Source organism: Metarhizium robertsii, assembly GCF_000187425.2.
Source record: "Metarhizium robertsii ARSEF 23 chromosome Unknown MAA_Scf_9, whole genome shotgun sequence".
Taxonomy (NCBI): domain Eukaryota; kingdom Fungi; phylum Ascomycota; class Sordariomycetes; order Hypocreales; family Clavicipitaceae; genus Metarhizium; species Metarhizium robertsii.
In genome coordinates this window covers 872,251-897,176 of record NW_011942237.1, presented here as the reverse complement: position 1 = coordinate 897,176, position 24,926 = coordinate 872,251, and the positions used below count along the sequence as shown (strand labels likewise).

The 24,926-nt window shown below is 54.0% G+C and overlaps 8 protein-coding genes across 8 annotated transcripts; 6 read left to right on the top strand and 2 right to left on the bottom strand.

The window, feature by feature from the left end:
• Positions 1-3,327: 3,327 nt before the first annotated feature.
• Positions 3,328-5,567, top strand: MAA_09723 (N-terminal binuclear Zn cluster-containing protein; the record flags this gene model as incomplete). Its single annotated transcript, XM_007827721.2, has 2 exons — positions 3,328-4,089; positions 4,185-5,567. 2 exons carry the CDS (start codon positions 3,328-3,330, stop codon positions 5,565-5,567), a joined length of 2,145 nt encoding a protein of 714 aa, XP_007825912.2.
• Positions 5,568-7,827: 2,260 nt separating this feature from the next.
• MAA_09722 (glc8-like protein) lies at positions 7,828-8,676 on the top strand (the record flags this gene model as incomplete). The annotated part of the gene is made up of 2 exons (XM_007827720.1): positions 7,828-7,894; positions 7,952-8,676. 2 exons carry the CDS (start codon positions 7,828-7,830, stop codon positions 8,674-8,676), a joined length of 792 nt encoding a protein of 263 aa, XP_007825911.1.
• A 1,009-nt stretch (positions 8,677-9,685) lies between these two features.
• Positions 9,686-10,137, bottom strand: MAA_09721 (uncharacterized protein; the record flags this gene model as incomplete). The annotated part of the gene is made up of 2 exons (XM_007827719.1): positions 9,686-9,879; positions 9,972-10,137. The coding sequence occupies 2 exons, from the start codon at positions 10,135-10,137 to the stop codon at positions 9,686-9,688; spliced, it is 360 nt and encodes a 119-aa protein (XP_007825910.1).
• A 249-nt stretch (positions 10,138-10,386) lies between these two features.
• On the top strand, positions 10,387-11,310 carry MAA_09720 (50S ribosomal protein L27; the record flags this gene model as incomplete). The annotated part of the gene is made up of 2 exons (XM_007827718.2): positions 10,387-10,606; positions 10,709-11,310. The coding sequence occupies 2 exons, from the start codon at positions 10,387-10,389 to the stop codon at positions 11,308-11,310; spliced, it is 822 nt and encodes a 273-aa protein (XP_007825909.2).
• Positions 11,311-12,130: 820 nt separating this feature from the next.
• On the top strand, positions 12,131-14,626 carry MAA_09719 (Cupin, RmlC-type; the record flags this gene model as incomplete). The annotated part of the gene is made up of 4 exons (XM_007827717.1): positions 12,131-12,476; positions 12,534-12,968; positions 13,019-14,269; positions 14,322-14,626. 4 exons carry the CDS (start codon positions 12,131-12,133, stop codon positions 14,624-14,626), a joined length of 2,337 nt encoding a protein of 778 aa, XP_007825908.1.
• Positions 14,627-16,010: 1,384 nt separating this feature from the next.
• Positions 16,011-16,739, top strand: MAA_09718 (uncharacterized protein; the record flags this gene model as incomplete). The annotated part of the gene is made up of 1 exon (XM_007827716.1): positions 16,011-16,739. The coding sequence occupies one exon, from the start codon at positions 16,011-16,013 to the stop codon at positions 16,737-16,739; it is 729 nt and encodes a 242-aa protein (XP_007825907.1).
• Positions 16,740-17,369: 630 nt separating this feature from the next.
• On the bottom strand, positions 17,370-18,277 carry MAA_09717 (uncharacterized protein; the record flags this gene model as incomplete). Its single annotated transcript, XM_007827715.1, has 3 exons — positions 17,370-17,660; positions 17,719-18,059; positions 18,106-18,277. 3 exons carry the CDS (start codon positions 18,275-18,277, stop codon positions 17,370-17,372), a joined length of 804 nt encoding a protein of 267 aa, XP_007825906.1.
• A 2,415-nt stretch (positions 18,278-20,692) lies between these two features.
• On the top strand, positions 20,693-24,838 carry MAA_09716 (ankyrin repeat protein; the record flags this gene model as incomplete). Its single annotated transcript, XM_007827714.2, has 6 exons — positions 20,693-21,350; positions 21,413-22,721; positions 22,958-23,544; positions 23,594-23,835; positions 23,890-24,221; positions 24,286-24,838. The coding sequence occupies 6 exons, from the start codon at positions 20,693-20,695 to the stop codon at positions 24,836-24,838; spliced, it is 3,681 nt and encodes a 1,226-aa protein (XP_007825905.2).
• Between the last annotated feature and the right edge of the window lie 88 nt (positions 24,839-24,926).

Below are 24,926 nucleotides of genomic sequence, written 5' to 3'. Positions count from 1 at the left end.
TGTGCATAACACAGCTGCATCAGATATAGCCACACCGGAAATGGGTGTTGGTCGAAAAAGCGATGCTAACGGGCAAAGTCAACACCTAACCATCATTTCTTAGTGGATATGTGTCTCGATAACTGGGGCGCCTACCAAACCGAGAGACGACAAGAAACTGCCGAGTATGGGCCGGTCGTTGTAGATCATTTCAACACTGTCCGTTGTTGATCGCACAGATGTCGAGGCTCCCGGGTTGAAGTTCTGTCTCCTTTGCCAGAACACGGAGATGTATGCGCAGTCATTATGATCCCAGGCCGTGCTTAGTTCAAACAAGGATGCATTGCTAACCCCGGATAGTTTTGAGTTTCCGGACGTGGTGGAAAATACATGCTGTAGTGGCGCGTCTGGCTTTCGTTCCAGAACAGATTATGGATGGCCACGTGCTCTTTGGACAACAGACGATGAGTCTCATGTTGATTGACATCGCCTGCTAGGCAGTGCGTGAACAGGTTTTCAATGGCTGATGATGGGTCAATCGAACAGTTGGTTGGAGGACCGTGCTTTGTGGCGCTTGGCACCCCGGTTTGCCGTCACGGAACAGACCTTGTCGATCTGGGCCCAGGACGCCTAACACCAAACAAGCATAGGGCTGCCTACCTGCTGCCACATGTGCCACAGGTACCAGGTTGTCTGGTACGTAGTGCAAACTTTTGAAGCTGCCCTGTTTCCAAGCATGCTGCGCCAAGGGCGGCGATGATGGTGGTTTCGAACAAATGAGCCAAAAGTTGGATCGGTGGGTGGCTTATGGGGAGTTGTGCTGGGAAGAAACAGCAAAGGGCTCAAGGCAGGAACTAAAAACATTTGAATGTCGATCCTTCCTTCCCTCGCAGTCGCACGTCCCCCACAAGCGAAGACAGTGAGCAAACGCACTCGGTGCTTGGGACGACAACCTTGACCTCAGCACCTGATAACTCTATGCGACAAGCTCATGTCAACCAATTCGATGGAGTCTCGGACCGATGATGCATGAGTGTGGTGAGAATATGCAAAACCCCACGCAAGCAGAGTCCATCTGCCGCCTCGATCCAGCCAAGAGCAGTCGCCGTTGTCACTGTATGTGCATCGATCCCTACTTGTCTAAGAGTCGCCGTGCCGCCACCGTTTGACCGTTGCCTACCACCAGAATTGCAAGCTACTGAACGCAAGTACGGAGTACCAAGTGGTGGCTTAAACCCCTGGCACTACTATTGACTCCGTACATACGGAGTACATGCGAAGTGCGTGCTTAAATCGTCTCCCAACGTTTCAACAGCCTGTGCGTTAGACGCGGGAACAGGGCCCGAATCTCAACCTTCTCTACCACCTTGACCAAAGAACCGAACAACAGACTACTTGCTCACGACTCGGCCGAGACCGACCAATCCTGCGTCAACGATCGATACGGCAATCGAGAGCCTCGAGCTCGCAAGCTTTTCTCTGAGGAGTCATATGGGTCCTATCGAGACGTACGATACGTTATCCACTGAACCCCATCCGCCGAAAGCAACCACTAAAGGCAACGGTAATATCCGCTGCTTGACCACACACTTTTGCTGTGGCATTATGTTTCTGGACAGGGTGATGGGGAGCCGCATCCATGTTACCGGAGAGCGTGGTGGGTGATGGAAAAGTATTGGCTGATGACCACGAATTGCTGGAATGGCTGGATCGATAACTTCCCTCACGCCGCACGTCTGTTCAAAGAGCAAAATAGTCCGTGACTCAGGTGAAGTTGCCTTAAAAATTGAGAGGCGGAAGTGGCCGACGCGGCGGGCTCGCCTGAGCAGCCTCGACCTGATCCTAGCCCGTCCCGTGCGGGCTCGTTTGACCACCACCAGCCTCGTGGTCGGCGACCAGACAAGTGCCGGCAACATCACGACACCGACAGGGGATCAAAGCCGCCACCGAGCTTGTTTCGCGGCTGCAGAGTATCAGAACCCAGTACCAGTACCATAAACTTTATTTCCAGTGGTTCCAGATAGTCGCAAGGATGCCAGGCATTGCCCAGGAGAATATCCACGGGCGTTTCTGCTGCCATGATTCACCTCTTCTTGGTTCACTGAGCAAGTTTGACTCCATTTGCCCATCCACCACCACGAAGAGCTCCACAGGCCTCACGCCAGAGTCCCTCGCTCCCGTGTCCGGGTTGTGGGCCAGTAAATCCTCATCTTCTTCGGCTTTCAGTCATTGTCTCCACACCACGCTCATGCCACCCCATTGTCGTTGCGACCCTCCAACTAGACGAATTCTCTCTACCCCCTGGCCATCGTGTTGAGTACGGAGGACTGCTTACTGATGGGCACAACGAGCTGGAATGGCCCCTAAAAAGGCTTAGAGGTAGAAAAAAATCCAAGCGGGCTCGCACACCACATGAGTAGTTTGGTCTTTCGGAATAAGCACGGGATCCCACATCCTACTTGACCACTTGGACATCTGGCTGGACATTGCAGTTACAGCCAGAGACTTGATCAGTCGTCTTTTGGACTCAGTGTCAATCTTACATCTGCTGGGGTAATTGAGATATCACAAGAACCTGCAAGTCTGTGTCTCTGGCTGGTGCTTGAGCGCCGCGGGGACCTCTATCGCGTCTTTGCTCTTCTCAGCCTTGCCATAGTACCACTAAACGGCTTCCGTCCATAACCGTCGCCAAGCACGGCTGACTATTCGATTTCACCTCAGGCTGCTTGGCAGGCTACAGCAACAGACAGTATTCGAGGGCTTCAGGGTTCTTTTGAGGTGGCACCTCCTCTGTCCCCTGCGGCCACTGACAGCCCTGGTCACTGAATCCTTTTCAACGATCTCAGTTGGCTCCTCATTTATCCATGAGTCTCGGCTACCGCCCGCGCCCCGTTGTTGCGTAGCGTTGAGCAGTCCTGCTTTGTCAATCATCTATCTGTTTCGCGCGACCTGCTTGCTCACTCAACATCACTTTCCTCCTTTCCAAAAGTGGTAGGACCAGGTCGGAACAGAGGCCACAGTCTCGCCGAGCCGTTCCACCGTGAGAGCGCCTGCTCGCTTTTAAGGGCATCGAGATTTGACATCTGTCAGCACACAGCTTATGAAAGGAGGCCGGGTGAACGGACATTGTGGAAGGCTTGCGGGACTTTCATCAGCAATACGGTGTCGGCGCAGTCGGATTGCAACCACGAAGACACCATTTACCTGATAATCGAAGAGCGGAATCTTGGAATCCTGCCCTTTTCCCTCAACCATACTTCTTGACGAAACTGACCCTATAGAGTGGCGTAGTTTAATCCGCCTCTGTCGTTCATCTACAGGCCATCTCACAGGGGAGGAATGCCCCATATGCGAGAAGTCAAGACCTGCGACAGATGTCGCCATTTTAAGAGGCGATGCGATCTCGTCAAGCCTTCATGTACCCGATGCGTTCAAGCAGGAGTTCGGTGTAGTTTCGATGTGGCAGGAACGACCGCGCCTGGATCCGACGGCTCAACAGCGCCTTCATCGGTGCTGACGAACAACACTGTCGGATATGCGCGAGTACCAACTTCAGGGTCAATCAACTCTTCAGCATCCCCATCGAATCCAACTATGCAAACGCCAGGATCCATGCTAGTTACACGAGACACGTCCGCCAGCTCGCCCGCTGGTGGCCCTTCGCCTGCCTCATCCGTATCACAGAACCATGGTGGAGTAGCAGTGAACGGCTTGATTTCACCAACGACAACTGTTGAGAGCCCGGAACCGAACCAGATTATCACCACGGACTCCACGCCAGCTCAAAATTCTACGGAAGATACTGCCAGCAATCAAGAGGGTCAACGGATTGTTCGCAAGCGTAAGCGCAACTGCCTTAGCTGTCTCCGCTGTCATCGTCTCAAGGTCAAATGCGATAAGGAGCTTCCCTGTGGACGATGCAAGTCTAGCGGCAATGGACGAGAGTGCTACTACAGTTATAACAAAGGACCGAATGGCGGCAAATTTCCTTGCCCTACTGCCCCTGCGGGGGGGCCAATAGACCCGGACAGCAAGAAGCCCCAGTTGGCGCCATGGCAGATAACTCACAAAGTCCGAGGATCGAGCCATTGGCGAGAATTGATGGCTAGGGTATGTTTTCATCCCAATGTCCATGCCTTATGTCGAGGGCTTTCGACCCAGTTTTGGCTGTGAACACTGCTAACGCCATTTCCTTTTCGCTCCAGATCGGATCACTCACCCCAATATCACAGTCTCCCCTTGCTAAAATTCTGGAGGGCGTAGCTACAAATGCCTGTTTAGCAAATTTCTCTTTGCCAGGAAATTTCCCATTTGGAACTCCCGGCGCCACAAAATATTATGCTCGTGATACTATCACCAGACTCATATCTGGCGAAAAGGATAATGTTGAGGAATACCTAGGCCGATATGTGGATATGCTGGATGTTGTCAATCCCGTCTTGGACTTGTCAACGTTTCAAGAGGAAGTCCACCGTTACTGGCAAGATCCAAATGCTGTCGGATTATGCTGGCTAGCGCAATTCCTCATGGTCCTCGGCCTAGGCTGCTTCACATCCGGAACCGATCCTCCCATTGCCATAGAGTTCATGATGGCCGCCGAGGCATGCATCATGCAAACGCCATTCATGTTCCGCCCCACGATCAGTACGATTAGGGCATTTACGCTCATGGTTGTAGCCAAGCAGATTTGCAACGCTACATGTTGGGCCATGGATTCGTCCTACACGCTCATGGGCCATTTGGTTCGCCTTGCCTTCATTCTTGGTCTACCGCAAGAACGTAACGACAACGACGAAGAACTACGGGACCCCGTGGAAAAGGAGATACGGCGGAAGCTGTGGCTGACAATTCTGTACCTTGACATCAAAGTGTCCATGTGCACGGGAATGCCTCCATTGACCCGGCCGGAAGAGTTGGGCGGTCTCAAAAATATGCCACATTGGCGTGCCCCGGACAGCCTTCAGATGGTCCTCTATCAGGGTCTTCCCGTTGTACTCAATATCCTTGCGCAGATGAATTCGAAACGAGACCCCATATCCTACCCCGATGTTCTGCGGTACAATGCCCAGCTCCGAGAGCTGATGGGACACGCCAATCGCGTTTGCCAAGCGCCTCTACAGCGCATTACTATCGATATATTCCTCAGGCGGTGCCTCATGGTCATGCATCGACCATTTGCTCTTCACGCGGATGGACCTACCATGTTTCCGGAATCGTACTGGTCATCCTTGGAGTGCTCACTCGCGTTGTTGTTTCACTACCGCGAGCTGTGGGACCCTGAAACTCCTCAACCACTTGATTTGGTCGGACGGCCATTTGTACTTGATATCTTCTCGGCAACCTTGACCACTTGTGTACACATGCTACGTCAAGATGCTCCACTAAGCGAGGCGGCTGCCACTGGATGTCTTATACCTCCTCGACAGCTTATCCTCGAGACCCTTGTTAGCTGCGTTGACATTTGGGCTGGGGAGCAGGAAAAGAGCGTGTGTTGGCGGACGGGATACCACATCTTGAAAGCTCTCATGGTGATACTAGATGCTCCCGGAGCAAAGGCCGAGTCCCCAGAGGCTGGACAAACTCAATGATGTATCTGCCGCCGATTTCAGAGTAAGCTGCGCGTACGGATTCAACACTACGCAATGGCGCTGTTTCAGCTACCATGAACGGATCTTGCCGAAAGGCTATGATTGTACGTCTCGCATCACGTAATTTTGATATGAAGGAACATGATCACTAGTTGGGCTCAGAAACCATGAAGAGGAGGGACCGTATATGGTTATCATTTCGATTTTATGGGGCCTTTGTTTATGAGACCCTGACACATGCTGCATCTATTCTTGGAGCAGGCCTATTTGTTTTGTCTTGTCTTTTTTTGGGGGGGGCTTAAGTTAGGGGGCGGTGTTAGTCGCCCAGGATGTAAGCCAAGAAAGTCTCACTTCCTGGTCCTGGCTGGTGGGCTTGATGCTTGCAGATACCACTTCGGCGTTGTTATTGGCGAATACCATACTATGACACTTTTCCTTGTTCATGGACCGAGCCATTTCATTTTCTTGTAAATCTCGATTGACTACTCCGTACCTGTGGTTTCGGCGGCATTCGCGGGAGGCTCACCTTATTCTTGGACGCCCGAGTCACGGCATCGGCCGATTCTTAGTGTTGCTTCCAACAAGCGGGACGCGGTACCGAAGAGTTGAACAACTTCAACTTGACTATGTACGATGATGCAAGAAAAATGACCAACTCGTGCAAAAGTGACTTTGTGTCATCCCACTCATGTGCCGTCACAAACCGCTGCCTCTTAGATCCGACGCATGTTTATCGGTAGTACAGAGCAGTACTATGTACTCGGCACACTTGATAATGCAGTTGTTTGGTTTCTTTCTTGAACAAGGGTTTTGTTTTGAAACACGCCCAGGGAGGGTTGACTCGAGGCCCTGTCTTTTGCTAATCGCTTCAGGAAGCCAAGCAGGTTGTGGGCGGGGTTGTTCACTCAACGAGCCCGAGCCAAGGCATAAAGATAGAGTCTGGTATGTGCAACGGGGATTTTCAAGAAACTTGGCGTTTCCATCCGATGACTAATGTCGAGTTGGTTACACTACCGGGCTGGGTGCGCGGATGCGGCAAATGTAGTAGCTTACACGGAATCATGCAGGTCGACGTGGTCTGGTTCGATATCCAAGCTTTCGGTAGCTTGGGCGCATTGTCGGTGTTGCATTTTCGTGGCGCCACATGGTTTGTACCAACATGCGTGTTGACTCTGCGTGCTTGCATGGTAGTGCTACCATTTGTTGCAACGGCAGATTGTTGACGGGATGGACACTTGGCGCCTTGCCCTGAATCGACTGTTGGCTGTTGTCGGGTTCGTGCATGCTTGGGACGCGCATGGCAGTTTATTTGAGGACATGGGCGTTTTGACACGACGAGTTGTCACTGAGTTTCGAACAGTTGTCTACGCTTGGGGAGACGCACCGGCAATGCAGGAAGGGTGTGGGAGTACGAAGCAGTAAGCAGGCGCTGGAATTCTGTGAGGTCACGTTTGTGCATCAGGTTGGCTACAGAACAGAAGTAGGACTCCGAACGTCAAAGAGACGGTCAATGGTTCCTGCATGACCATGATCGCGTGGAGTCGCTTTGGCATGCAACGTGCAGCGCATGGAACGACTGGATGTTGGATGCCTCGGGCGGAGACTTGGAATGTCAAGTGTCAACATTGAACATGGTGCCACGCGCCACCCTCGCAAGCCACGCCGCAAGCGTCTGTACCTTCTGAACATACCCGGTACTCCGAATCATGATGGGGTTGTCAAGAGGCCAACAGTAGTTTGACAGAGCTCAATGCTCCTTGTTCACTCGAGGGCACCGTGTGAGCGCGTCATCTGGAGCCATCGATCTCGTCCCTGTCACTAGCATCAGAGTCGGCAATTGCATCAGTTCAATACCTGTTCGAAGAGCTCACTCACGTCAGCGACGACCCTCGCTTCCCACCACCACCCCGTGCGAAAACGCCGCTGCCCCGCCTCAAAACCCCCTCTTGCTCAGCATTTCCGTGTCGTGTGCCCCAGTTTCTTGATTGACACTTCAATGTTCCCAACCTCAGTCGCCTGCAACGCGTTAAACAACACCGTCAAATCACGAGCGTAGCGCATCTCTTCTGGCTTATACCTCTCGCACCTCGTGCCCTCTCGTCTCGCCTGCGACAGCTTCATCTTCCAAGTCACCTGCCGCTTGGGCGTCGGCGACGATCAGTTGAACAACGCCTGCCACACTCCCGTTTCAAACGCCATTAGCCATCACAATAGAGTCGACCAAACCACACTTATCTAGACTGCTAAAGCACCCATCACCATGACTTCTACAGTAGACCCGGCCCCAGTTCATTCTCCTCCAGGACATGATGCCCAGCGTCCGAGAGGTAAGCCGTGCCGGTGCAAGACTCACGTCAAACGGCTTCGTTAACAAACCACCACAGGCATCCTAAAGCATACTTCGAGCCATTCTCACACCTCCCCGCCGTCGGCTACGTCTCCCCGCCAAGGTCGCGAGCGGTCCATGTCCGGCAAAGAAATCACCCTTGCCAACACCCAAATCAACGCTGGCCATCGACGCTCCTCCTCCTCTGCTACCAGACCATTTGGCTCGCGCCGCTCCTCCACCCACGACCCCGACGGCCAAGCCGAGTCGTCGCAGCGTCTCAAGTGGGACGAGGCAAACCTGTACCTGACGGAGCAGGAGCGCACTTCTACTATGAAAATCACCGAGCCCAAGACTCCCTATGCCAAACACTACGACCCGGCCGAGGACCCATCCGACGATGAGGATTTTATGGAGGGTGGTGGTCTTCGGCGCAAAATTTCAGGTCCGGGCGGTGAAGATGACATTCCGGGCCTCAGCCTGGGCGATCCGGAGGAAGAGATTCCAGAAACAGACGTTCCGCCACATGTGCGCCAACCCTCCGAAAAGACGGTTCATGTGGATGATCAAGATGCCACCCCCTCCGCCGAAGAGGAACTGGTGGGAATTTCGCCAGAGGAACGTGAAAAGCACCGTCAGTTTGAGGCCGCGCGCAAGAAGCACTACGACATGCACAACGTCGCACAACTCCTCGGCGCGCCGGAATCCATCCCTGACGACGAAGACGAAGACGACGACCAGGAGGTGCCCCCAGTGCCTCCACTGCCGAATGGCTCACATTAACAGTCGGAGATTGCGAAAGATCATGAGGCGCAGGTCCGCCAAAGTGGCAGCAAATGCCATTGTTGAAGAAAAGGAACTGGCTCCAGGGGTGTTGTTGCCCGTTTTATCTGCTACTGCACGAAGTTTGAGCTGGATGTCGCTGCCGTCACTAGGCTCCTACGTTTCCTCTACTGGACAACCAGAAGAAGGCACGTCACCCAGACAGACTGGCGCACCACCATCTTTGCCCACGGCCTTGGCCTCGTCGCCGACCTTCCTCCGCCGACTATCGTTATCTTCCATGCACAGCACGGTTTCACGGACACGCCCCGAAGAAGCCGACATCTCACCCAAAACCCCACCGCCCATACTGGAACCAACATCCCCGAGACTAAGCTTTTTTTCACTACCATCCTTGCGCAGTCTGACCTCTTCAAAGCCCCCGGAAGAAGAGGAAAAGCAATCGCCAGATATTGCAATCATACCCCCCTCGACATCTGGCTCATCTGGGTCAGCCAGTAAACGAAACAGGTTACAAAAACGAAGACCTACCTTCAAGAGAAGACGCAACCGGATTTTGATTTATATCTTCCCTTTTGTCATCAAGCGACGACGGGCCATGCGGGATGTGGGGACGCAGACCGATCCTCTTCCTGTCAAGGCGTCGTCGAAACGGAGGAGTTTTTTGTTTGGACTGGGCTTACGAAGCCCCTGAAAGGGAAAGAGTGCCATGTATCTATAGAATTTCTTATGGTAGCTTTACGATCGTTTACGACTTTCCAAGTGCGACAAGTCGCTGGGAACATGGCTGGCATAATTTGCGTGTTATTTTCTTTGTCCAAGTTGATAACAGTCTACCGTCACCGTCATATCACGTGTATGGGCACCTGCATATACATCTTTGTAAATAGTCTAGCGTTTTATCCAGCCCGGTTGTGCGTGCATGAATACTTGGTTCATGTTTGTGTCAAACGTTTTTATATGATTTGTCCTGTCATTCCTACGTGCGCCCTGATCTCCCCCAAAGCTTTCATAGTAATCCCTTGCGCGCAAGCTCAATCTTTCTCGCCGCCTCGCCGGGCTTGAACCCGCCCTTTGAAACGCAGACCATTTTGCCCTCGCCCAACTCGAATTTCTCCTCGTAGGCGTCCCATGCGCAGGGGCAGTGGTGCGGGAAGTGCACGCAGGCGAGGGTGTCGGGGCAGAGGTATTTGTCGCAGTGGGCTAGTAAGAATCAGCGCATTATTCCAAGGGAGTCCAGAAAAAAAAAACACTTTTGAATTCTGGCTATTTTAGGGGAGTTGCGGAAAACGTACATTGTTCGAATTGTGATCTGTAGTGTCCTGCGTCGCTGGGGTTGTTCCGCTGCTGGTGCTGGTGGTGCTGCTCTTGGGCGTCGTGCCCGCCGAACATTTGGTCGAAGAAGCCGAATTGCGCGGTGGCCATGGCGAAGAGCGACATGAGCAGGATGAGGAGCTGCATCTTGCCGGTTCTCTTCTGTCTTGCCTTTTTTTTTTTTTGGAAGTTTATGCTTCAGGATGAGAGAGGTTGATGTAGGTTCTGGGGTTGCCGTGATGATGACTTGTCCACTGCGCTTATCGATAGCATGGGGGCAGGGTGCTGATGGCGTGGCTGACTCAGCAGAAAACTCCAAATTGGCCAACTGGGGGCAGCGAGCTTTGATCTCTTCGGATTGATTGCATGCCATCTTGACGACCGGGCACGCACACGATGCGGTTCCTCACGATGCAGCGGCCCTTGTTGGCCGTGGCTGCTAATTGCGTTGGAGTTGCCCGACCGACTGTTACGGGAGTTGCTTCCTTGGGGAGCGCTCAATGGGCGAATGTGCTGGCTTGGGGGAGACGACACGCTTCGGTCAAGGCGCAGGGCGCTTATAAGAAGAAGAGCAAGAGGGGCATTCCGAAGAAGCTGGGAGCCAAGAGGACTGGAGGTAGGCGGATTTCTTGCATTTCCTACAAAAGGGCGCCTTGGTTGAGCATCGGCAACCCGTGGTCACTCTGGGGTCTGGAACCACGGCAGCTAACTTGTACAGACCAGTATGTCATCCCGGGCAACATCATCTACAAACAGCGAGGCACGCACTGGTGGCCGGGCGAGAACTGCATCATGGGCCGCGACCACACCATCCACGCCATGGCCACGGGCTACGTCAAGTACTACCGCGACCCGTCGCTGCACCCGGACCGCAAATACATTGGCGTCGTCTTCGACAAGGCCGACACGCTGCCGCACCCGCAGCACGCTGAGCGCAAGCGCCGCCTCAACATGACTGCCTTTCCCATCCGCGCGGCGGCCGAGAAGCCCGCCCTGTCGCCGTCTGGGATCCCCTTCGAGGTGACTCGCGTCGAGGCCGGGGAGCCGGACAGGATCCTGAAGCTGCGGTCCGACTACAGCTACCGCGAGGACAACTGGCGCATCGGACGGCTGGCCAAGACGACGGGGCTGCGGACGAAGCGGTTCAGGACGCGGAAGCAGTGGTTTCGGCACCGGCGGTGGAGGAGGGAGAGGGAGCTTGAGGGCCAGAGGAAGGCAGAGAAAAATAGGGCGGAAAGTGGAGAGACGAAGAGCGTCAAGGCTGTCAGCAAGAAGGCGGCCAAGAAAGCAGCCAAGAAGGCTGCTAAGAAGAACAAATAACATTGAAGCTGAGATTTGAAGGGCAGCGGGGGCTGACATTGTACTATAGCGATGTGTACTACACTAGACAAATTCACTGTACTCTTTGTGATTCGACGCTGCGGAGGAATAGTAGTAGTATTGCACCATGACCAGTTGGAGTGCTGTGAATGATATTTGCATGCAAGGTGGTCTGGCTGCGGGTCGTCGTCCGCACGATCATTATTACGTACGGAGAATTTGAGTATTCACTGCCTTGCAGTGTCTTTCAATCAAATGATGAGAAAAATTGCCAATTTCTTGGCCACCTGGAATGCGCTTGGGTCGAGCGAACCGCTGTGTGTACATTTGTACAAGCTGAGCGTAAAGTTGCGTCTTTGGCCGTGGTGGCGAACAGGCTCCGTGCATCGCACCTTCCCCAGATCCGCTCAACGGGGCGGGCTGCCAACTGCGGGATCCACAACCGCGTTTGCGCGTCGCACTTTCAACCTCAGCCAACTCGAGCGCATTTCACCCCTAGACTCAACTACTTGCTTACCCTGCAAAGCACCGCCCGTTCTCAAGCCTCGATTACGCACTCGGACTTCGCAAGGAGAGGATTCATCGTTGCACGACTTGTTGGGAGCTCTTACTACTGTGCAATTGAGCCACCAGAAGCACGGGCTTCACTGCATCTGGAAGGGGGGTTCATTCACCCCGACTTCACATTCACCAACTCAACCGTGGACCATGATACATGGTCATCTCATCAGGGACCCTGGGTCTTGAAAGCCCTTTCAGCAAGCACCACCGCCCAAACCCTCTGCGCGGGCGGTCATCTCCAATGAACTCGGGTATCATTATGGACCTGCCTCTGGGTCCTGTGGATGATGAGAAAGCCGATCCAACCTGGGACGCCGACGGGAGTCACTGGTCGACGAGTTCCGACGACGAGGAGGAGTCGGTGACGGCGTTTGACGATCTCCCTCGTGTGTCTGGCACTGGTTCATTAGCGACGGCGACCCATGTCCGAGTTGAGTTGTCGAATCGGCCACACCTCGCATTATTTAATAAAGCTGCTGGTGCGCCAAAGATGGAAGCCCGGGGCAATATAAAACATGAGCCGCTTGAACCAGCTCGGGCGCAGAGTAGTGATTCTGATGACAGCTCGTTGGCGTCTATTCCTGCCATAGCTCGCCTCAAGGAAAGTAAGTTGAGCTGGAAACATGAGACTTGTTGGGATTTGCTCTGCTGACGCTGCAAAGCGCCTGTTCCGCTACCACCTACAGTTGCGGCAGCTGGTCAGTTGCCAGCATCTGTTTCCAGTCAACCACGACTAGCGGGTGTCCCATCTACTACACCTCGTGCACCTCCAGCGCCTCGTGCATCGGGACCTGCCTCTACACCTACGCCAGTTCCGCTTCCACCAACCGTGATGCAAAACGTCTCCGCGCCCCAGGTTTCTGGGCAAACGCCATCCCGCTCTGCTCCCGCTACCAGCCTGCCGGATTCGAGAAAGCCAGCCGCAACTTCTAGCACACCAAGCAGCGGACTAGGAGGATCGCTCCATCTTCCTCTCACAAACGAAAAGATTGAACCGACTTTGCCACATGGAGCACATAGTACAGCTACGCCTCGCAAAAGATACCCCGTGCCAATGGAGATTGCCGCGGATGGCAGGCCATACACTGTCTTTGTTCGTACGTGTTGAGCAACTTCCAAGATGTTATTCCGGCGCTAACTTGGCTAGAACCTAGTGGGAAATCGGTGCCAACGAAAGGAGTCTTGATCCCAGCTGGGTATAAATTGCATAGTGACCCTCAGCTTCCGTTTATCTGCCCTGTTAGAGGATGCCAGCGCAGGTTCAAGAACCTAGCTGCGCTATCCGGCCATTTTGGTTCGTCCCACAGCAATATGACGTTCAACGACAATGGAGATGGAAGCATATCGAAATTTGGTAATTACAAGAATCCCTCAGGAAGGTCGCCAGGCATTGTTGTAGCACAGGTTCCATTTCCCCGTGCAACCCATCCGGCTCTTAAACGGGGTCTTGGCGAAGACGATGCTGGGCCGAGTAAACACCAATTAGAGGAGTCGGATGAGGGTCAGGATAGGAAACGACGTGCCATGTCAGAGGATCGTGAACACAATCAAACTACTCAGTTTGAAAGGGATGTCTCCAAATACATGGCGGCAGTTCATTCTGGTTTCAGGACGGCTAACCGACGCGATATATCAAGGATGCTCGCGCTGCCTCGAAAAAGAGATTTGCCCAAGGAGTTTTTAGACAAACACACATACACAGATCTGGCTGCTCAAACATATGCCTGCGCGGTAGCTTATATCGTTGGGGATGAAGTTTCCGGCCGGTCGGCTTGTCACGCGGCTACAGGGCCTCTCGCATGTTTATCGAAACAATGCATCGTATTACCCAAGTCGATACAGTTGGACCCGGAGATAGTCAGGATCTTCACTCCCCACCACAGATGCGTTGGATGTGCATATTTGGCCCTCATGACAAGTGCACCAGATCGATGTGAGCTGAGGACAGAACCAAGCAAGGCAGGCAGTGGCGACAAAGTAGTACCGACGTCGTCGGGACGACCACTACCCGATGTGCCTACTCTGCGGTCATCACAACCAGCACCACAGCAAGAACAACAATCCTCGCCGATGCCGTCTGGACAGGGTACAGAGCAGACTCCCGGCCGACGGCCTGTGAGGCAAAGTGTCCTTAACCGACTGCAGATGGACAAGGATCGGGCGGCGCGGCCCAAAAGCAAATCGCCAACCGAGCAGCCTGGAACACAGCTTAACCATACAGACAAGGATCAGGTGGCTCGGTCCCAAAGCAAATCGCCAACTGAGCGGCATAGTAGTACACGGCTGGAACGCGGGATACCACCCATCAAGCACCACGGACAATTTGGCACACCAGAATATGAAATGGAAGACTGGGAAATTGCACCTGGTCGAGTTACAACCGAGGACGCTTCTCGAAGTATGGACCCTTTGAGTATAAATAATCAGCGCACAGGCTAACTAGCTTACAGATATAGCATACTCTGGTGCCTTTCTCACTTCGTCTACGCCCATTACAATATCACATGATATTGACTTCAATATCCTCACGATACGGCCGGGACAAATCTATAACGTCCCTGTACAAAAGGGCAAGATTCAAGTTTTCTCTGTGGCGTCGGGGAAGCTCAAGGTCACAACGGGCGGCAAAGTGGTACAGTTGGGTCCCAACGGGGCGTTCCCCGTGCGGCCAGGCGAAAAATGCATTATTGAGAATCGGATATACTTTGAGGCCGTGGTTCATTGCACGACGGTAAAGGATTACGAGTTGGCGTAAGGCTTGGGCTTGGTTTCGTTTTGGGTGGTGGGCCTATGCTGTTGTATTTACGTTTGCTTGCATGGTGGGCAGTTGCTCAAGATTGTATATTACTGGCTCCGCGGTCTGCACGTTAGGCCTTTTTCTTGCTTTAAGCTACTATTGAGCGTTTTGTCAGCGTTGCAGCTGTTCGCTGTGCAAGGTGCAAGGATTGACTCTATGGCCGTGCCCGTATCCCAGCTTGAGTTGTTGAGCTCTAGAAGACGACACGTGGTAGGGAAAGTTTATTGAGGTCCGGCTTACGTGTCTTAAGGAGCAGCATTTGTCCGACTCGGAGCCTTTCAAAGATGGTTTTGCACTCGAATACGTGCTTCACTCTGGTATTTTGAAAGGACAAGATCGTGATGCCTCGAGGGTATGAAAGGGCGTATACGGCTTGGTTTAGGGGCGTTGTCCAAAGCCGAGTACTGACATCTCTGTACTGAGGCAGGACGTCGCATAGTGGAAGTTGTATCAAATGGCGAACAACCATGTGCAGAGACCGCATGACCTTGGTGAACTGTCTTTTCCACCAGAATTGCAGGCTTTGTAGAATAAGAATTGTATCAAAAGACTCAATTTTTTATGCTTTCAGGTCATATGAAGCTCAAGATGTCAGGGGTCAACTCCCCCCTTGGTCCCTTGACCACTTAGGGTAATGTGTACTCTGGGAGTGCTAAATAACTACGGGGGACTCGAGAATCTAGTTGCCAAGGAAGATATTGTGTTTGACCTGTGAGTCAACGGATCAAGAAATAGGTCAACGAACAGCATACCGGCAAAAGATCCTCCGTTGGTTTATTTATAAATCCTCGATACATTGGCTACCCTGGGGCTGACATTTTCTTTTCTCACGACAGATCCAAATGCAGTTTGATCACATGGTGGATAGGGTATTTCGGGTCAAAGATGCCTTGTTGAGACATGTTTTTGGTCGTTAAAAGCTCCAGTAATCACATTACCTCGATGGGGACGTTTGTGTTTATGACATTGCGGCTGTTGCATCCCGCTTTGCCTAATGAGTCGCTTCCATGAGGCTACATCTGTACCGTAAACTGCATATATAGGAAACCATTTGCGGGAACTTGCCCAAAGCCTTGACATTATAAACGCATCATTATTGAAACGGGCTTGTAGACACAGAGTAGAGGCTAGGAGTAGTTGGCTAGTCTAGATTTAAACTAAACATTTTTATGACCTAATCTATGATTTATTGACGTCGAGGAGCTACCATTTAGCCCGTCGATGGCGGCAAGTACCTACAGACTAATTTCGAACCTACAAATATTGCCCCCAGAGCTACAAAATTCTGCGTCTCTGTCCAGTCACAAGGAAACATTCACATGCATGTAAAGCTCAAACCAAAATGAGGCTCAGTCTTTCTCCCCTCCTTCTCGCTCTATCTTCTCTACCCTTTTCCAGATCTGCACTATGCGTCCTGTCCTGGAACATATCCTATGTGCCCCCAGAAGGCTTGAGGGACATTTCATTTCCCATCAACCTTTCTAGAGCGCCCCATGTCGCCGGCTACCATTTCGCCCAGCGAGTCAAATTTTACGGCCAGACCTCGGTGGCATACGCTGCGCTTCAGCCTCGACAAGACACGTCATCAGGAGCGACTGTTCTTCGCGGCGTATTTACGAGTTTCATCAACGGCACAACGACAACCGATCCCAACTGCTCCAAGGGCGTCGATGACGGGCCAGGTGTGAGCTGTGCTCATGACTTTTCCGGCTCGCACGCGGATACCTGGGATTTAATCATGACAAATACGGCCGGGACGACTTGGGCTGGAAAAGCGGTGAATTACAAGAACGGCACGGCGTTCCACATTGGCACGTGGACTCTGCCTAAAGGCACGGGGGGTATTCAAGGGTCACAGGTTGGCTTTATGGACTATTTCCCCTGGAATACCAACTTTTCCATGACTTGTGCGGATCTCCCTCCCACGGAGTGTACCTTTTCCCCACCGACGACGGGCAGCTCGTGGAATGGGTACTCTGTTGGTTCAATATCCGGGAGTGTGGAAAGGTGCGAGAACAACGTGGACCAGGGGCCAAGTCTCAACGGGGGGTGGCGGTTTGCCATTTTCTAAGGAGAGTGAATGAGGATGATAAAGGGGAACCGACGCGGAACTCGACGCCGTGGATTCGAGTGGTATTACTTCCTGGCAGGGGGCTTTGTTCGATTCAACACGACGATTCGCGATCCTTCTACACGTCAAACCTTCCGACTCGGCTCCGCTCTCGGATGCCTTGACTTGAATGGGAAAAGCAAAAATAGATGGCGGCATGTATAGCTGTTTGCTCATGTAGACTCGCTCTTCTGGCAGATGTCAACATGTCTTGACAGTCATATCCCATAGTATATGCATAATGTATTCCTCAAAGTCGTGATTTACGAGTATCATATGCCACAATTAGCAATCTACTTGTGCTTTCACTGGCTACATTTGCGGACCTGACACATTTCTCTTCAAGATGGGTGACCAAATCTATTCAAGACTACCATCTCCAACAGACTCTGTAGGCCATCTATACATTCGCCGGCTAGTCTAGTTTCTCATGCTTGACCATAATATCACAAAAGACCTTTATTTATATTAAGAAGTAGTAAAGGAGCTTACCCTAGGTCTTATAATCAGAGCCCTTATATAACTATTATCGGGTTTAAGGTTCGGCCTGTGCCCTCATGGCAACGTGTCATACGTGTAACAGTTTCCCAACTACTGACGGCTCTTTTGCACCTTTCCAGGCGCGCAAAAAGTTACAGACGGAAAGTCCTCTTCAGCCTTTTGGAAAATTTCCTTTGACAGACACACGTCCTTCTCGTCCTCGAGCAGCCCAGAGCAAGCCGGCCTCATGGCGTTTCGAAAGTCGTCCGTGCCAAGCAAGTGAATATTCTCCATGAGCGAGCCGCCAATCCAGCTGCTCAGCAGCAGGCCAATCTGCTCGTCCTTGGACGCGGAGGGTCGTACCGGGTGCTCTGCCCTATAATCTGGTCCGTCTCGCCGCCGCTGTAGCCGGAGCAAAAGACGGCGCCCTGACGTGGTCCTGACGAGCATCCCGCTTCACCACCTTGTCCTTGGTGCAGCCGTTCAGCCGCCCGAGCCACGAGATGGTCAGGTGCGGCTGGCAGTTGTTGCAGAGATCCTCGTATGTCGCCTCGTCGCTGAAGCGCTTTCCCTTCATTTCCGCCTTGGCCGCAAGCTCGGGGGATTCGGCGTTGAAGATGCCCATGGTGATGGCCTTCATGATGGCGAGGAAGCCGGGTAGGCCGCCGAGGGCGCCAAACGTGGGGACAAACGCGATTGCCGCCGAGGCAAACTTCTTCCAGACTGGCCCTTGGCTTGTTCTGGGGCGGGGGGGTTTGTTGAGATCTTTCAAGGAGGTGAGGAAGGAGAGGATGGTGGCCCCTTTGCCGACAGCGCCTGGCAGACTGCCGGTGACTTGCCACCCGACCTGTTGGGCGACGTCGCCTATTTTGATTTATGGCCTTGAGGTCTTCCAGTGTCTTCTTGATCTTGTCCGGGAAGCCCTTGGACAGGCCATACTTGGAAGGGTCGGGGTTCCTCTGCGGAGCGGCGGCGGCGAGTCCAAGCCGGACAGGGACGAATGTGAGAGACGGCTTCATCTTTGTTCGTTTTAAAAGAGCCGAGGGGATGTATCTGAATAGTCAAGATGTGGCTTTGTTGGGTTGATGGGTTGGGATGACAAGATTTCCTGAAGCATCCTCGGGCTCGTCGTGGCGACTTTATACATTTTGGATGCTGTAGAAGCACAGCCGGCTTTGCATCACAAAGAAACTCACGACTAGCGTCGAGGGGAAAGCACCAAGAACCTTGAGGGCGTTGGCATGACGCCGTAATTTCTCACAACCCCGTACCTAGGATGAATCCAGGGGACTAGACGCCTAGTTTGCGAGTGGGAGATGCTGGATGTACCGACGCACGGTGGTATGCTGCTTTCATGCGGCACGGTCCTGGTTGGCATGAATAGAGAGATTCTACACGGGTATCTCCTAGGAGCGCCAAGTTTCGATAGCATGTCCAAAAGCAGAGACTTTCATGAGCGGGTGTCGTTCGATGGTCGCGGCTCATGACGTGGACAGGAACAACGTGACAAGGGTTCAATACAGCAGGCTTAGAGCAAAAGGGCTCTATTTAATAATAATCTCGAAGGGTCTTTAAGGTCTTAAGTTATTATAAGAGAAGAAAATAAGAATAATTACTTTATATATATATAAAAAATACCTAAGCTTAAAATTCTTACTTAAATATATATTTAAGTTATATAATTAATAAGTCTTATATTAGTAAAGCCCCTTTATTAGGCTTTACAATCTGCTGGGCCTTTTCTGTGTAATACTAGCGGTGAACTTGAAAGAATAAGGCATTTCGACCATGGTGCAGATATGGTTTTCGTATAATTACTCAGAAGTTGTATCAAGACTGCAAACTTGCGAAAATAGAGCTTCTAGAAAAGCTAGGGTTTCCGGTACGAGGTTCTTTAGTATCATCCTAACCCTTTAGACCTTGTGCAGGCTCAGAGTAATACCTACATTTATCTAGTAATAGCCTCTGGTATTCAAGGCGCTTGGGGCAGAAGAACCTTTTCTATACAAAGCAGCGATGACCCCACGAGCCCTATGGTGTCGTCATCATAGGCCTCGTGTAACATCTGCATGACAATATCAGGGTAGCAATGTGCTCATCCTTCTCGAGCTGTGCTAGCCCGAGCTTGTGGCCGGGAAAGTTGAGAAGGGTCGGTTTTCGCCTCTTCACATGTGTTCAGACCATGTTTCGATCCATTTTGGCATTTGCCATTGTTGGAGATACGAGTCTTTGGTGCTCTTGGTGTAGAGTCAGCACTACTCAGTGCATTGCATGTCTTTATTCATGTACAAATCAACTGTGGTACTCGGGACAGTCTCGCCCCTACTCAACTTATTCGTTGCGGTTGAAAGGGGTTTCAGGATGCGATTATAGACTAAATTATCTCTCCAACAGACACATACGACCACAGCCGCTAGATAAATCTGGATCCCGTCTCGAACTCCGTTGGATAACCTAGCGAGTGCCGGATTAGTAGCTGGATCGGTGACGACCAGCGAATACCCGGTGCTGTATGTTTTTTCTTTTTTCTTGCCTAGAAGCCCAAACCTTGCTCGAATAAGCGACAGACCTAGGATTAACGGATCAAGCTTGCACATGTGGTATTATCAACATGCATCACTACCATGAGCATCCGCATTGTCTCTATCACATCAAGCCGTTTTTTTGCACGCGGGTGGCCGTCATAACATTGAACGAACAAATACTGGATCCTTCTCGAACAGCTAGCTATTCTTCACACCAAAATTTGCAAGGACCACATTGAGCAACCTACCTCTTCCAAGGGGCTAGGGCTAGGGTTAGGGTTATCACGAGGCGAGATGCAAAAGTCGAATTGTGTCAATGTCATTCGCGCGCGCGGACAGAGTATGCTCACATAATCCAACAGACAGACTTGCAGAGGCTTTTCCCATGCTGGTGGTCGGCCGAGGTCACCGGGCTCCCGGCCACGCGGGCCTCATCGGTCACAACGAGCATCACGAGGTGGCGCCCATGTCTCACATGAGCTGCCCCCGACCCTGGAACACGAACACCATTTTCGCACTGGGCGCACGAAATGCTACTCCTGAGGATGAAATATGCACGAACCAAGGCATGGTGATGCACAAGGCGAGTCGTGGACGATTGCGCGGTTGCAGCGGAGGGTCGTGACTTGGAGCGTGATGACTCGGGATGGGATGGGACGATGGAGAGCAGGTGATGGACTCGACACACTCGAGGCAGAGGATATGAAGGCTACGAGTCTTGGCCTTGTCTTTACTCAACTTGAAGCTTGGAGTATTCTTACCTGTGAACAATCCGACGCAGAGTGCTTATAGTTTCGAGCAACGGGGGCTACTCACTTGGAACGAGCTGAGTGCAGGCAGTGCGTCAAGATCAAGTGAAGCACGGAATCATACAAGATTGAAGCAGTTGACAGGACGAGCGCGTTGGCCATGCTCTCCCGCTCGGCGACTTCACCCGCCGTGGCACGCGACTCTTCCTCACTCGCCGTCAATCCTGCCAGTCCACCAAGCCTCGCCCGTCACGACGCGGCATCGCCACCATGGCATCCGTCAGACCACTCCTCGTCTTCTTTGGCCTCGAATCTCAAACAAGGCGCCGATCTTCACAATGACAGTCCCCGGCCACGCTTCACCATGGACCCGGAGGGGCATCTCACTCATGACAAAACCACCGTCGACATCATCACCGTTCCATGCCCGGGCGGCCATCCCCTGCGCAGCTGGAACCGCGACGGCCTCATGAGCCGCTACTATGGCGCTCTGTCCATGAGAGACGCCGAAGTGAAAGATGACGCTGAGCGACCAACGCCTTCGTGGGTGAGGCAAGGCATAAGGCGGGAGGCGGACAAGGCGCGCATCTTGCTGTACGAGCATCCAGAGATGGACGAGGGCACGACTCTTCACACCCTTGCGGATGAGCTGTTGCGGAATTTACAGCGTCTAAGGGAGATGGAGGATGATGAGCGGCCAATCCTGTTTATTGGACACAGCCTCGGCGGGCTGGCGGTCAAGATGGCGCTGGTCAAGGCAAGTAACGAGGCGAGATATGAGAATATTCTGAGGCAGTGCTACGGAGTCGCCTTTTTTGGTACGTTTCTCGCATGATGCCGCCATGGCCGTTTCCAAGACTCAGATGCCAACCGTGTACAGGAACACCTCACCAGGGCTCGAGCTACTTTTCCCTCCCCAGCCTGGCATGCAGCATCCAATCCCTGCTCCAGCTCTCCTCACCTCTCCCTCCCTCGGTGACGCATCATCTCCGCGTGGGAAACAGCGTCCTCACACGCCTTGACGAAGACTTCAAAGCCGCATCCAATGACCTGCAAGTGTGGACATTCTACGAGACCATCGACTCTCGCCTCTCTGGGGGCAATGCCACGGCCGGACCGGACTCGAGAGACGTCGACTTTACGGCGCCGCTGACGTCCATGAAATCCGCCATCTTGGGCATGCGACAGGAGCGCATCTTCCCTCTACAAAGCGACCACGCCAACATGGCCTCCTTTGGCAGACACAATGTGCACACGCTGCAGATGTTCCTGAAACAGCTGGCCCACCAAGTCTGCCACGCGGACACGAATGCGCGGGCGAAAGAATCCAGCGGCCAGTGGACGTTGGGGCTGGAGCAAAAGGTCAATGTCGAGGTGCACGGCTTCTTTGACGACGCGCCGCCCAGCCAAGGCCAGCATGGAGGCGACGACGTGGACTATCCGATTGTCCGGGCGTGGAGCACAAGAGTACCGCTGAGAGAGTTCCTAACCAAGGGACCCGACGAGTGTCTGAGCGAACGGCTAAACGAGGTGGAAGGCAGTCCGGAGGAGGAGAGGGCATCGCGACATCGTGGACGGACGCCACTCGCCGACAAGGCAAGCGAGACGGCACGCGTACCGCCCGCCGCCCCGAATCTCATGACCGTCCAGAATGCGCTGGGGATACGGGATGCCCTGTCGAGCGCGGGACTTGTACCGTCTCCCGCGTCGCCGATGGATTCATGCTCGGCCGGACACGCTGCCCATTCGGCGCCGGCGGCCACACCCCGTGGTCCGAAGACGCCCCCTTCACGGGCGATTTCTCCCAAATCGAGCCCCATTCGCAGGCCGTCGCCGCTGATACGAGCAGACATGGAGCAGGAGCTGGCGGTGGATCGACTCTCGGCGCCGCTCCGGGGCCGGATGGGCGGCCGCGCGATGAGCCGCTCCTTCAGCTTGGGCAGCGACGGATCCCGCTTCGAGGACAGGGACTTGGCGCCGTTTTCTCCGCGAAGCCGGAGTAGTATCGGTGACGTGCTCGCCAGCGACGACGAGGACATGGAGTCGCCGAGGCTGCCGGGAGCCGTGGCTGCCCGCGAGGTTGTCGACGAGGCGCCCGGGGCGTTTATGAAGCCGGATGTCAGGAGCCGCAAGTTTGTGTGGGTGCATGTTCCGTTTAATAACCCGACTTGGGTCAAGGTGAGTCCAATGTTGCTGCATTCAGAGGAGCGTTCACGCCGTAGTGCTGACCCTTTCCTTGCAGAGTGTCCTGCAGTCTCTGGAAGCGTCGTACAGCGAGGACTATTCCACATTGTACGGACAAGACTTTTGGATGACGAGACATACCAGGGGAAGGCACGCGCAGCATTATGCACACTACGCGAAGCCGGGATGCTACTTTTCTGCGCCGAGAGCCTGCAAGTCCTTGACGCCCTGAACTTGAAAGGCGACAGCCCGCTGACCTGGTATATGTAGTGTCCCCTCGACATCGATCCCTCGGGAACCAGTCGCTCTCACCACCCCTTGGAAGCGGCGACTCTGCTTACACTTGCTTGTTTCTTCCGTACCTCCACTTTGACTCGTACACGAAGCTCCTGCGCCGCCGGGATACCATCACCCGGCGTCTCTCCCAGGGCCGCGCGCACCCGGTCCCGGAAACGGTTGCCAAGTCTGACTCGCTCGAAGTCCAAGTTATTTGGGAGTATCTGGGCCACGATCCGCCCATCAACTGTCGACGTACGCTGGACCAGTATGGGTATCCGTCCCTGCGCGACACCAGATCGCGCGATGACGATCAGATGCTGTACAAGCTCACCAAGGAACGGACGCCTGCACCCGACGCCAAAGGTTTCGCGCTGAACAAACAGGGCTCGAGCAACGCCGCCATTTCAGAGAGCGGCCGAAGTGAGCGCAGCTCGGGCAGTAGTTGGCGGGAGCGGCTTTTGCGGCGCGACGTCAACGACGACGAGGACAGGGTGTTGAATGGAAACGTGCTCATGGTAGACCAGCTGTGGCTCTGGGTCATTCAATCGCGTAGGTTGGCCATCACCGAGGTCCTGGAGAGCAATGCTAATGCTCGCAGACACGGTTGTATCCTTCTTCCCCAGGAGAGAAAGCGACCCCATAGAAGGCCCGTTATACCAACAGGCCGACCTGCGAGACAGCATCTTCAACGAAGTCAACGTCGACCTGACGCGGCAGTGCGAAAACGCCCTCGACCTAGCCGCCCTGGCCGCCCTCCACGCCGTCAGCGTCCTGCTCGACCGGCCGTCCCACCCGGACCTCGAAGTATTCCGCATCTTCGAAGAAGCCATCAGCGTGCTCGTAAGTCCACCTCCCCCCCTGCCCCCCAACCAAGCGCCCAGCCTAACCCGCCAGACCGAGCGCCTCACCTCGTCCCTCAAGGAATTCCGGTCCCAAGGCTTCCGCGACAAGGCCCTCGACCACTCGCCCGTGCAAGACGGCGCGCGCACCATCCGCAAGCGCCACAAGGAGGAGGGCCGCCGCGCCGAGCGCGACAACCGCGACAACACCTCTGCGCTCCTGGAGCTGCGCGACATGGAGGACGAGCTCCAGACGCTCCTGCACCTGTTTGAGCGGCAGTCCCGCGTCGTCGCGTCCATGCACGCCGCCTACAGCCGGCCCGAGCTGCGCGAGCGGGCGGCCAACGGGCGCGCCTTTCTCGCCGAGGCGCTCGCCCGGCTGCGCGAGTACGCCCGGCAGGCCGGCGACATGGCGCGGCGCGCGCGCTCGACCCGCGACGACTACGACAAGCTGCTGTCGCCAGGCGCAGGTCGACGAGGTGCGCCTGAGCCGGCTGCACGCCGACCTGGCGAGCGCGCAGTCGCGGAGCGTCATGATCTTCACCACTTTCACCGTCATCTTCCTCCCGCTTACCTTCTTCACGGGCCTGTTTGGCATGAACACCCGCGAGTGGGGGGGCGAGAATAACCTGTCCCTCGAGACGATTGGCTTGATTGCCGTTCCGTCGAGCGCGGTGCTGGTGCTGGCTAGTCTGGTGATTGCGTTTAGCTCGAGCGCCCGCCGGTTTTTTCGGTGGGTGGACGGGCGGTATCGGCACGCGGCGCGGCGGGTGTATTTTGAGATTTGGGGCCCGGTGGTGGTCAGGCTGGTTGATTTGGGGGGGAGGGTGAGGCGCAGAAGGAAGGGGGGCGAGGAGGAGGGGCCGAGGAGGAGGAGGAAGCTGGAGACGGAGGTGAGTGATTTCTGGGAGAGGAACCGGCCGGAGAGAGAGGGGGGGTACAGGATCCCAGAGGTGAATAGGCGGAGGGTGAGGGTTGGCGATGCGACGGGGACGGCGAGGTGAGGACGTAGCTTGGAGGTTGGAGCTGGATGTTTAATTTGCGGTCGTATGGTGTTGTTCCATGGCTATGGGGCCTGGGCTTGAAGGGTTG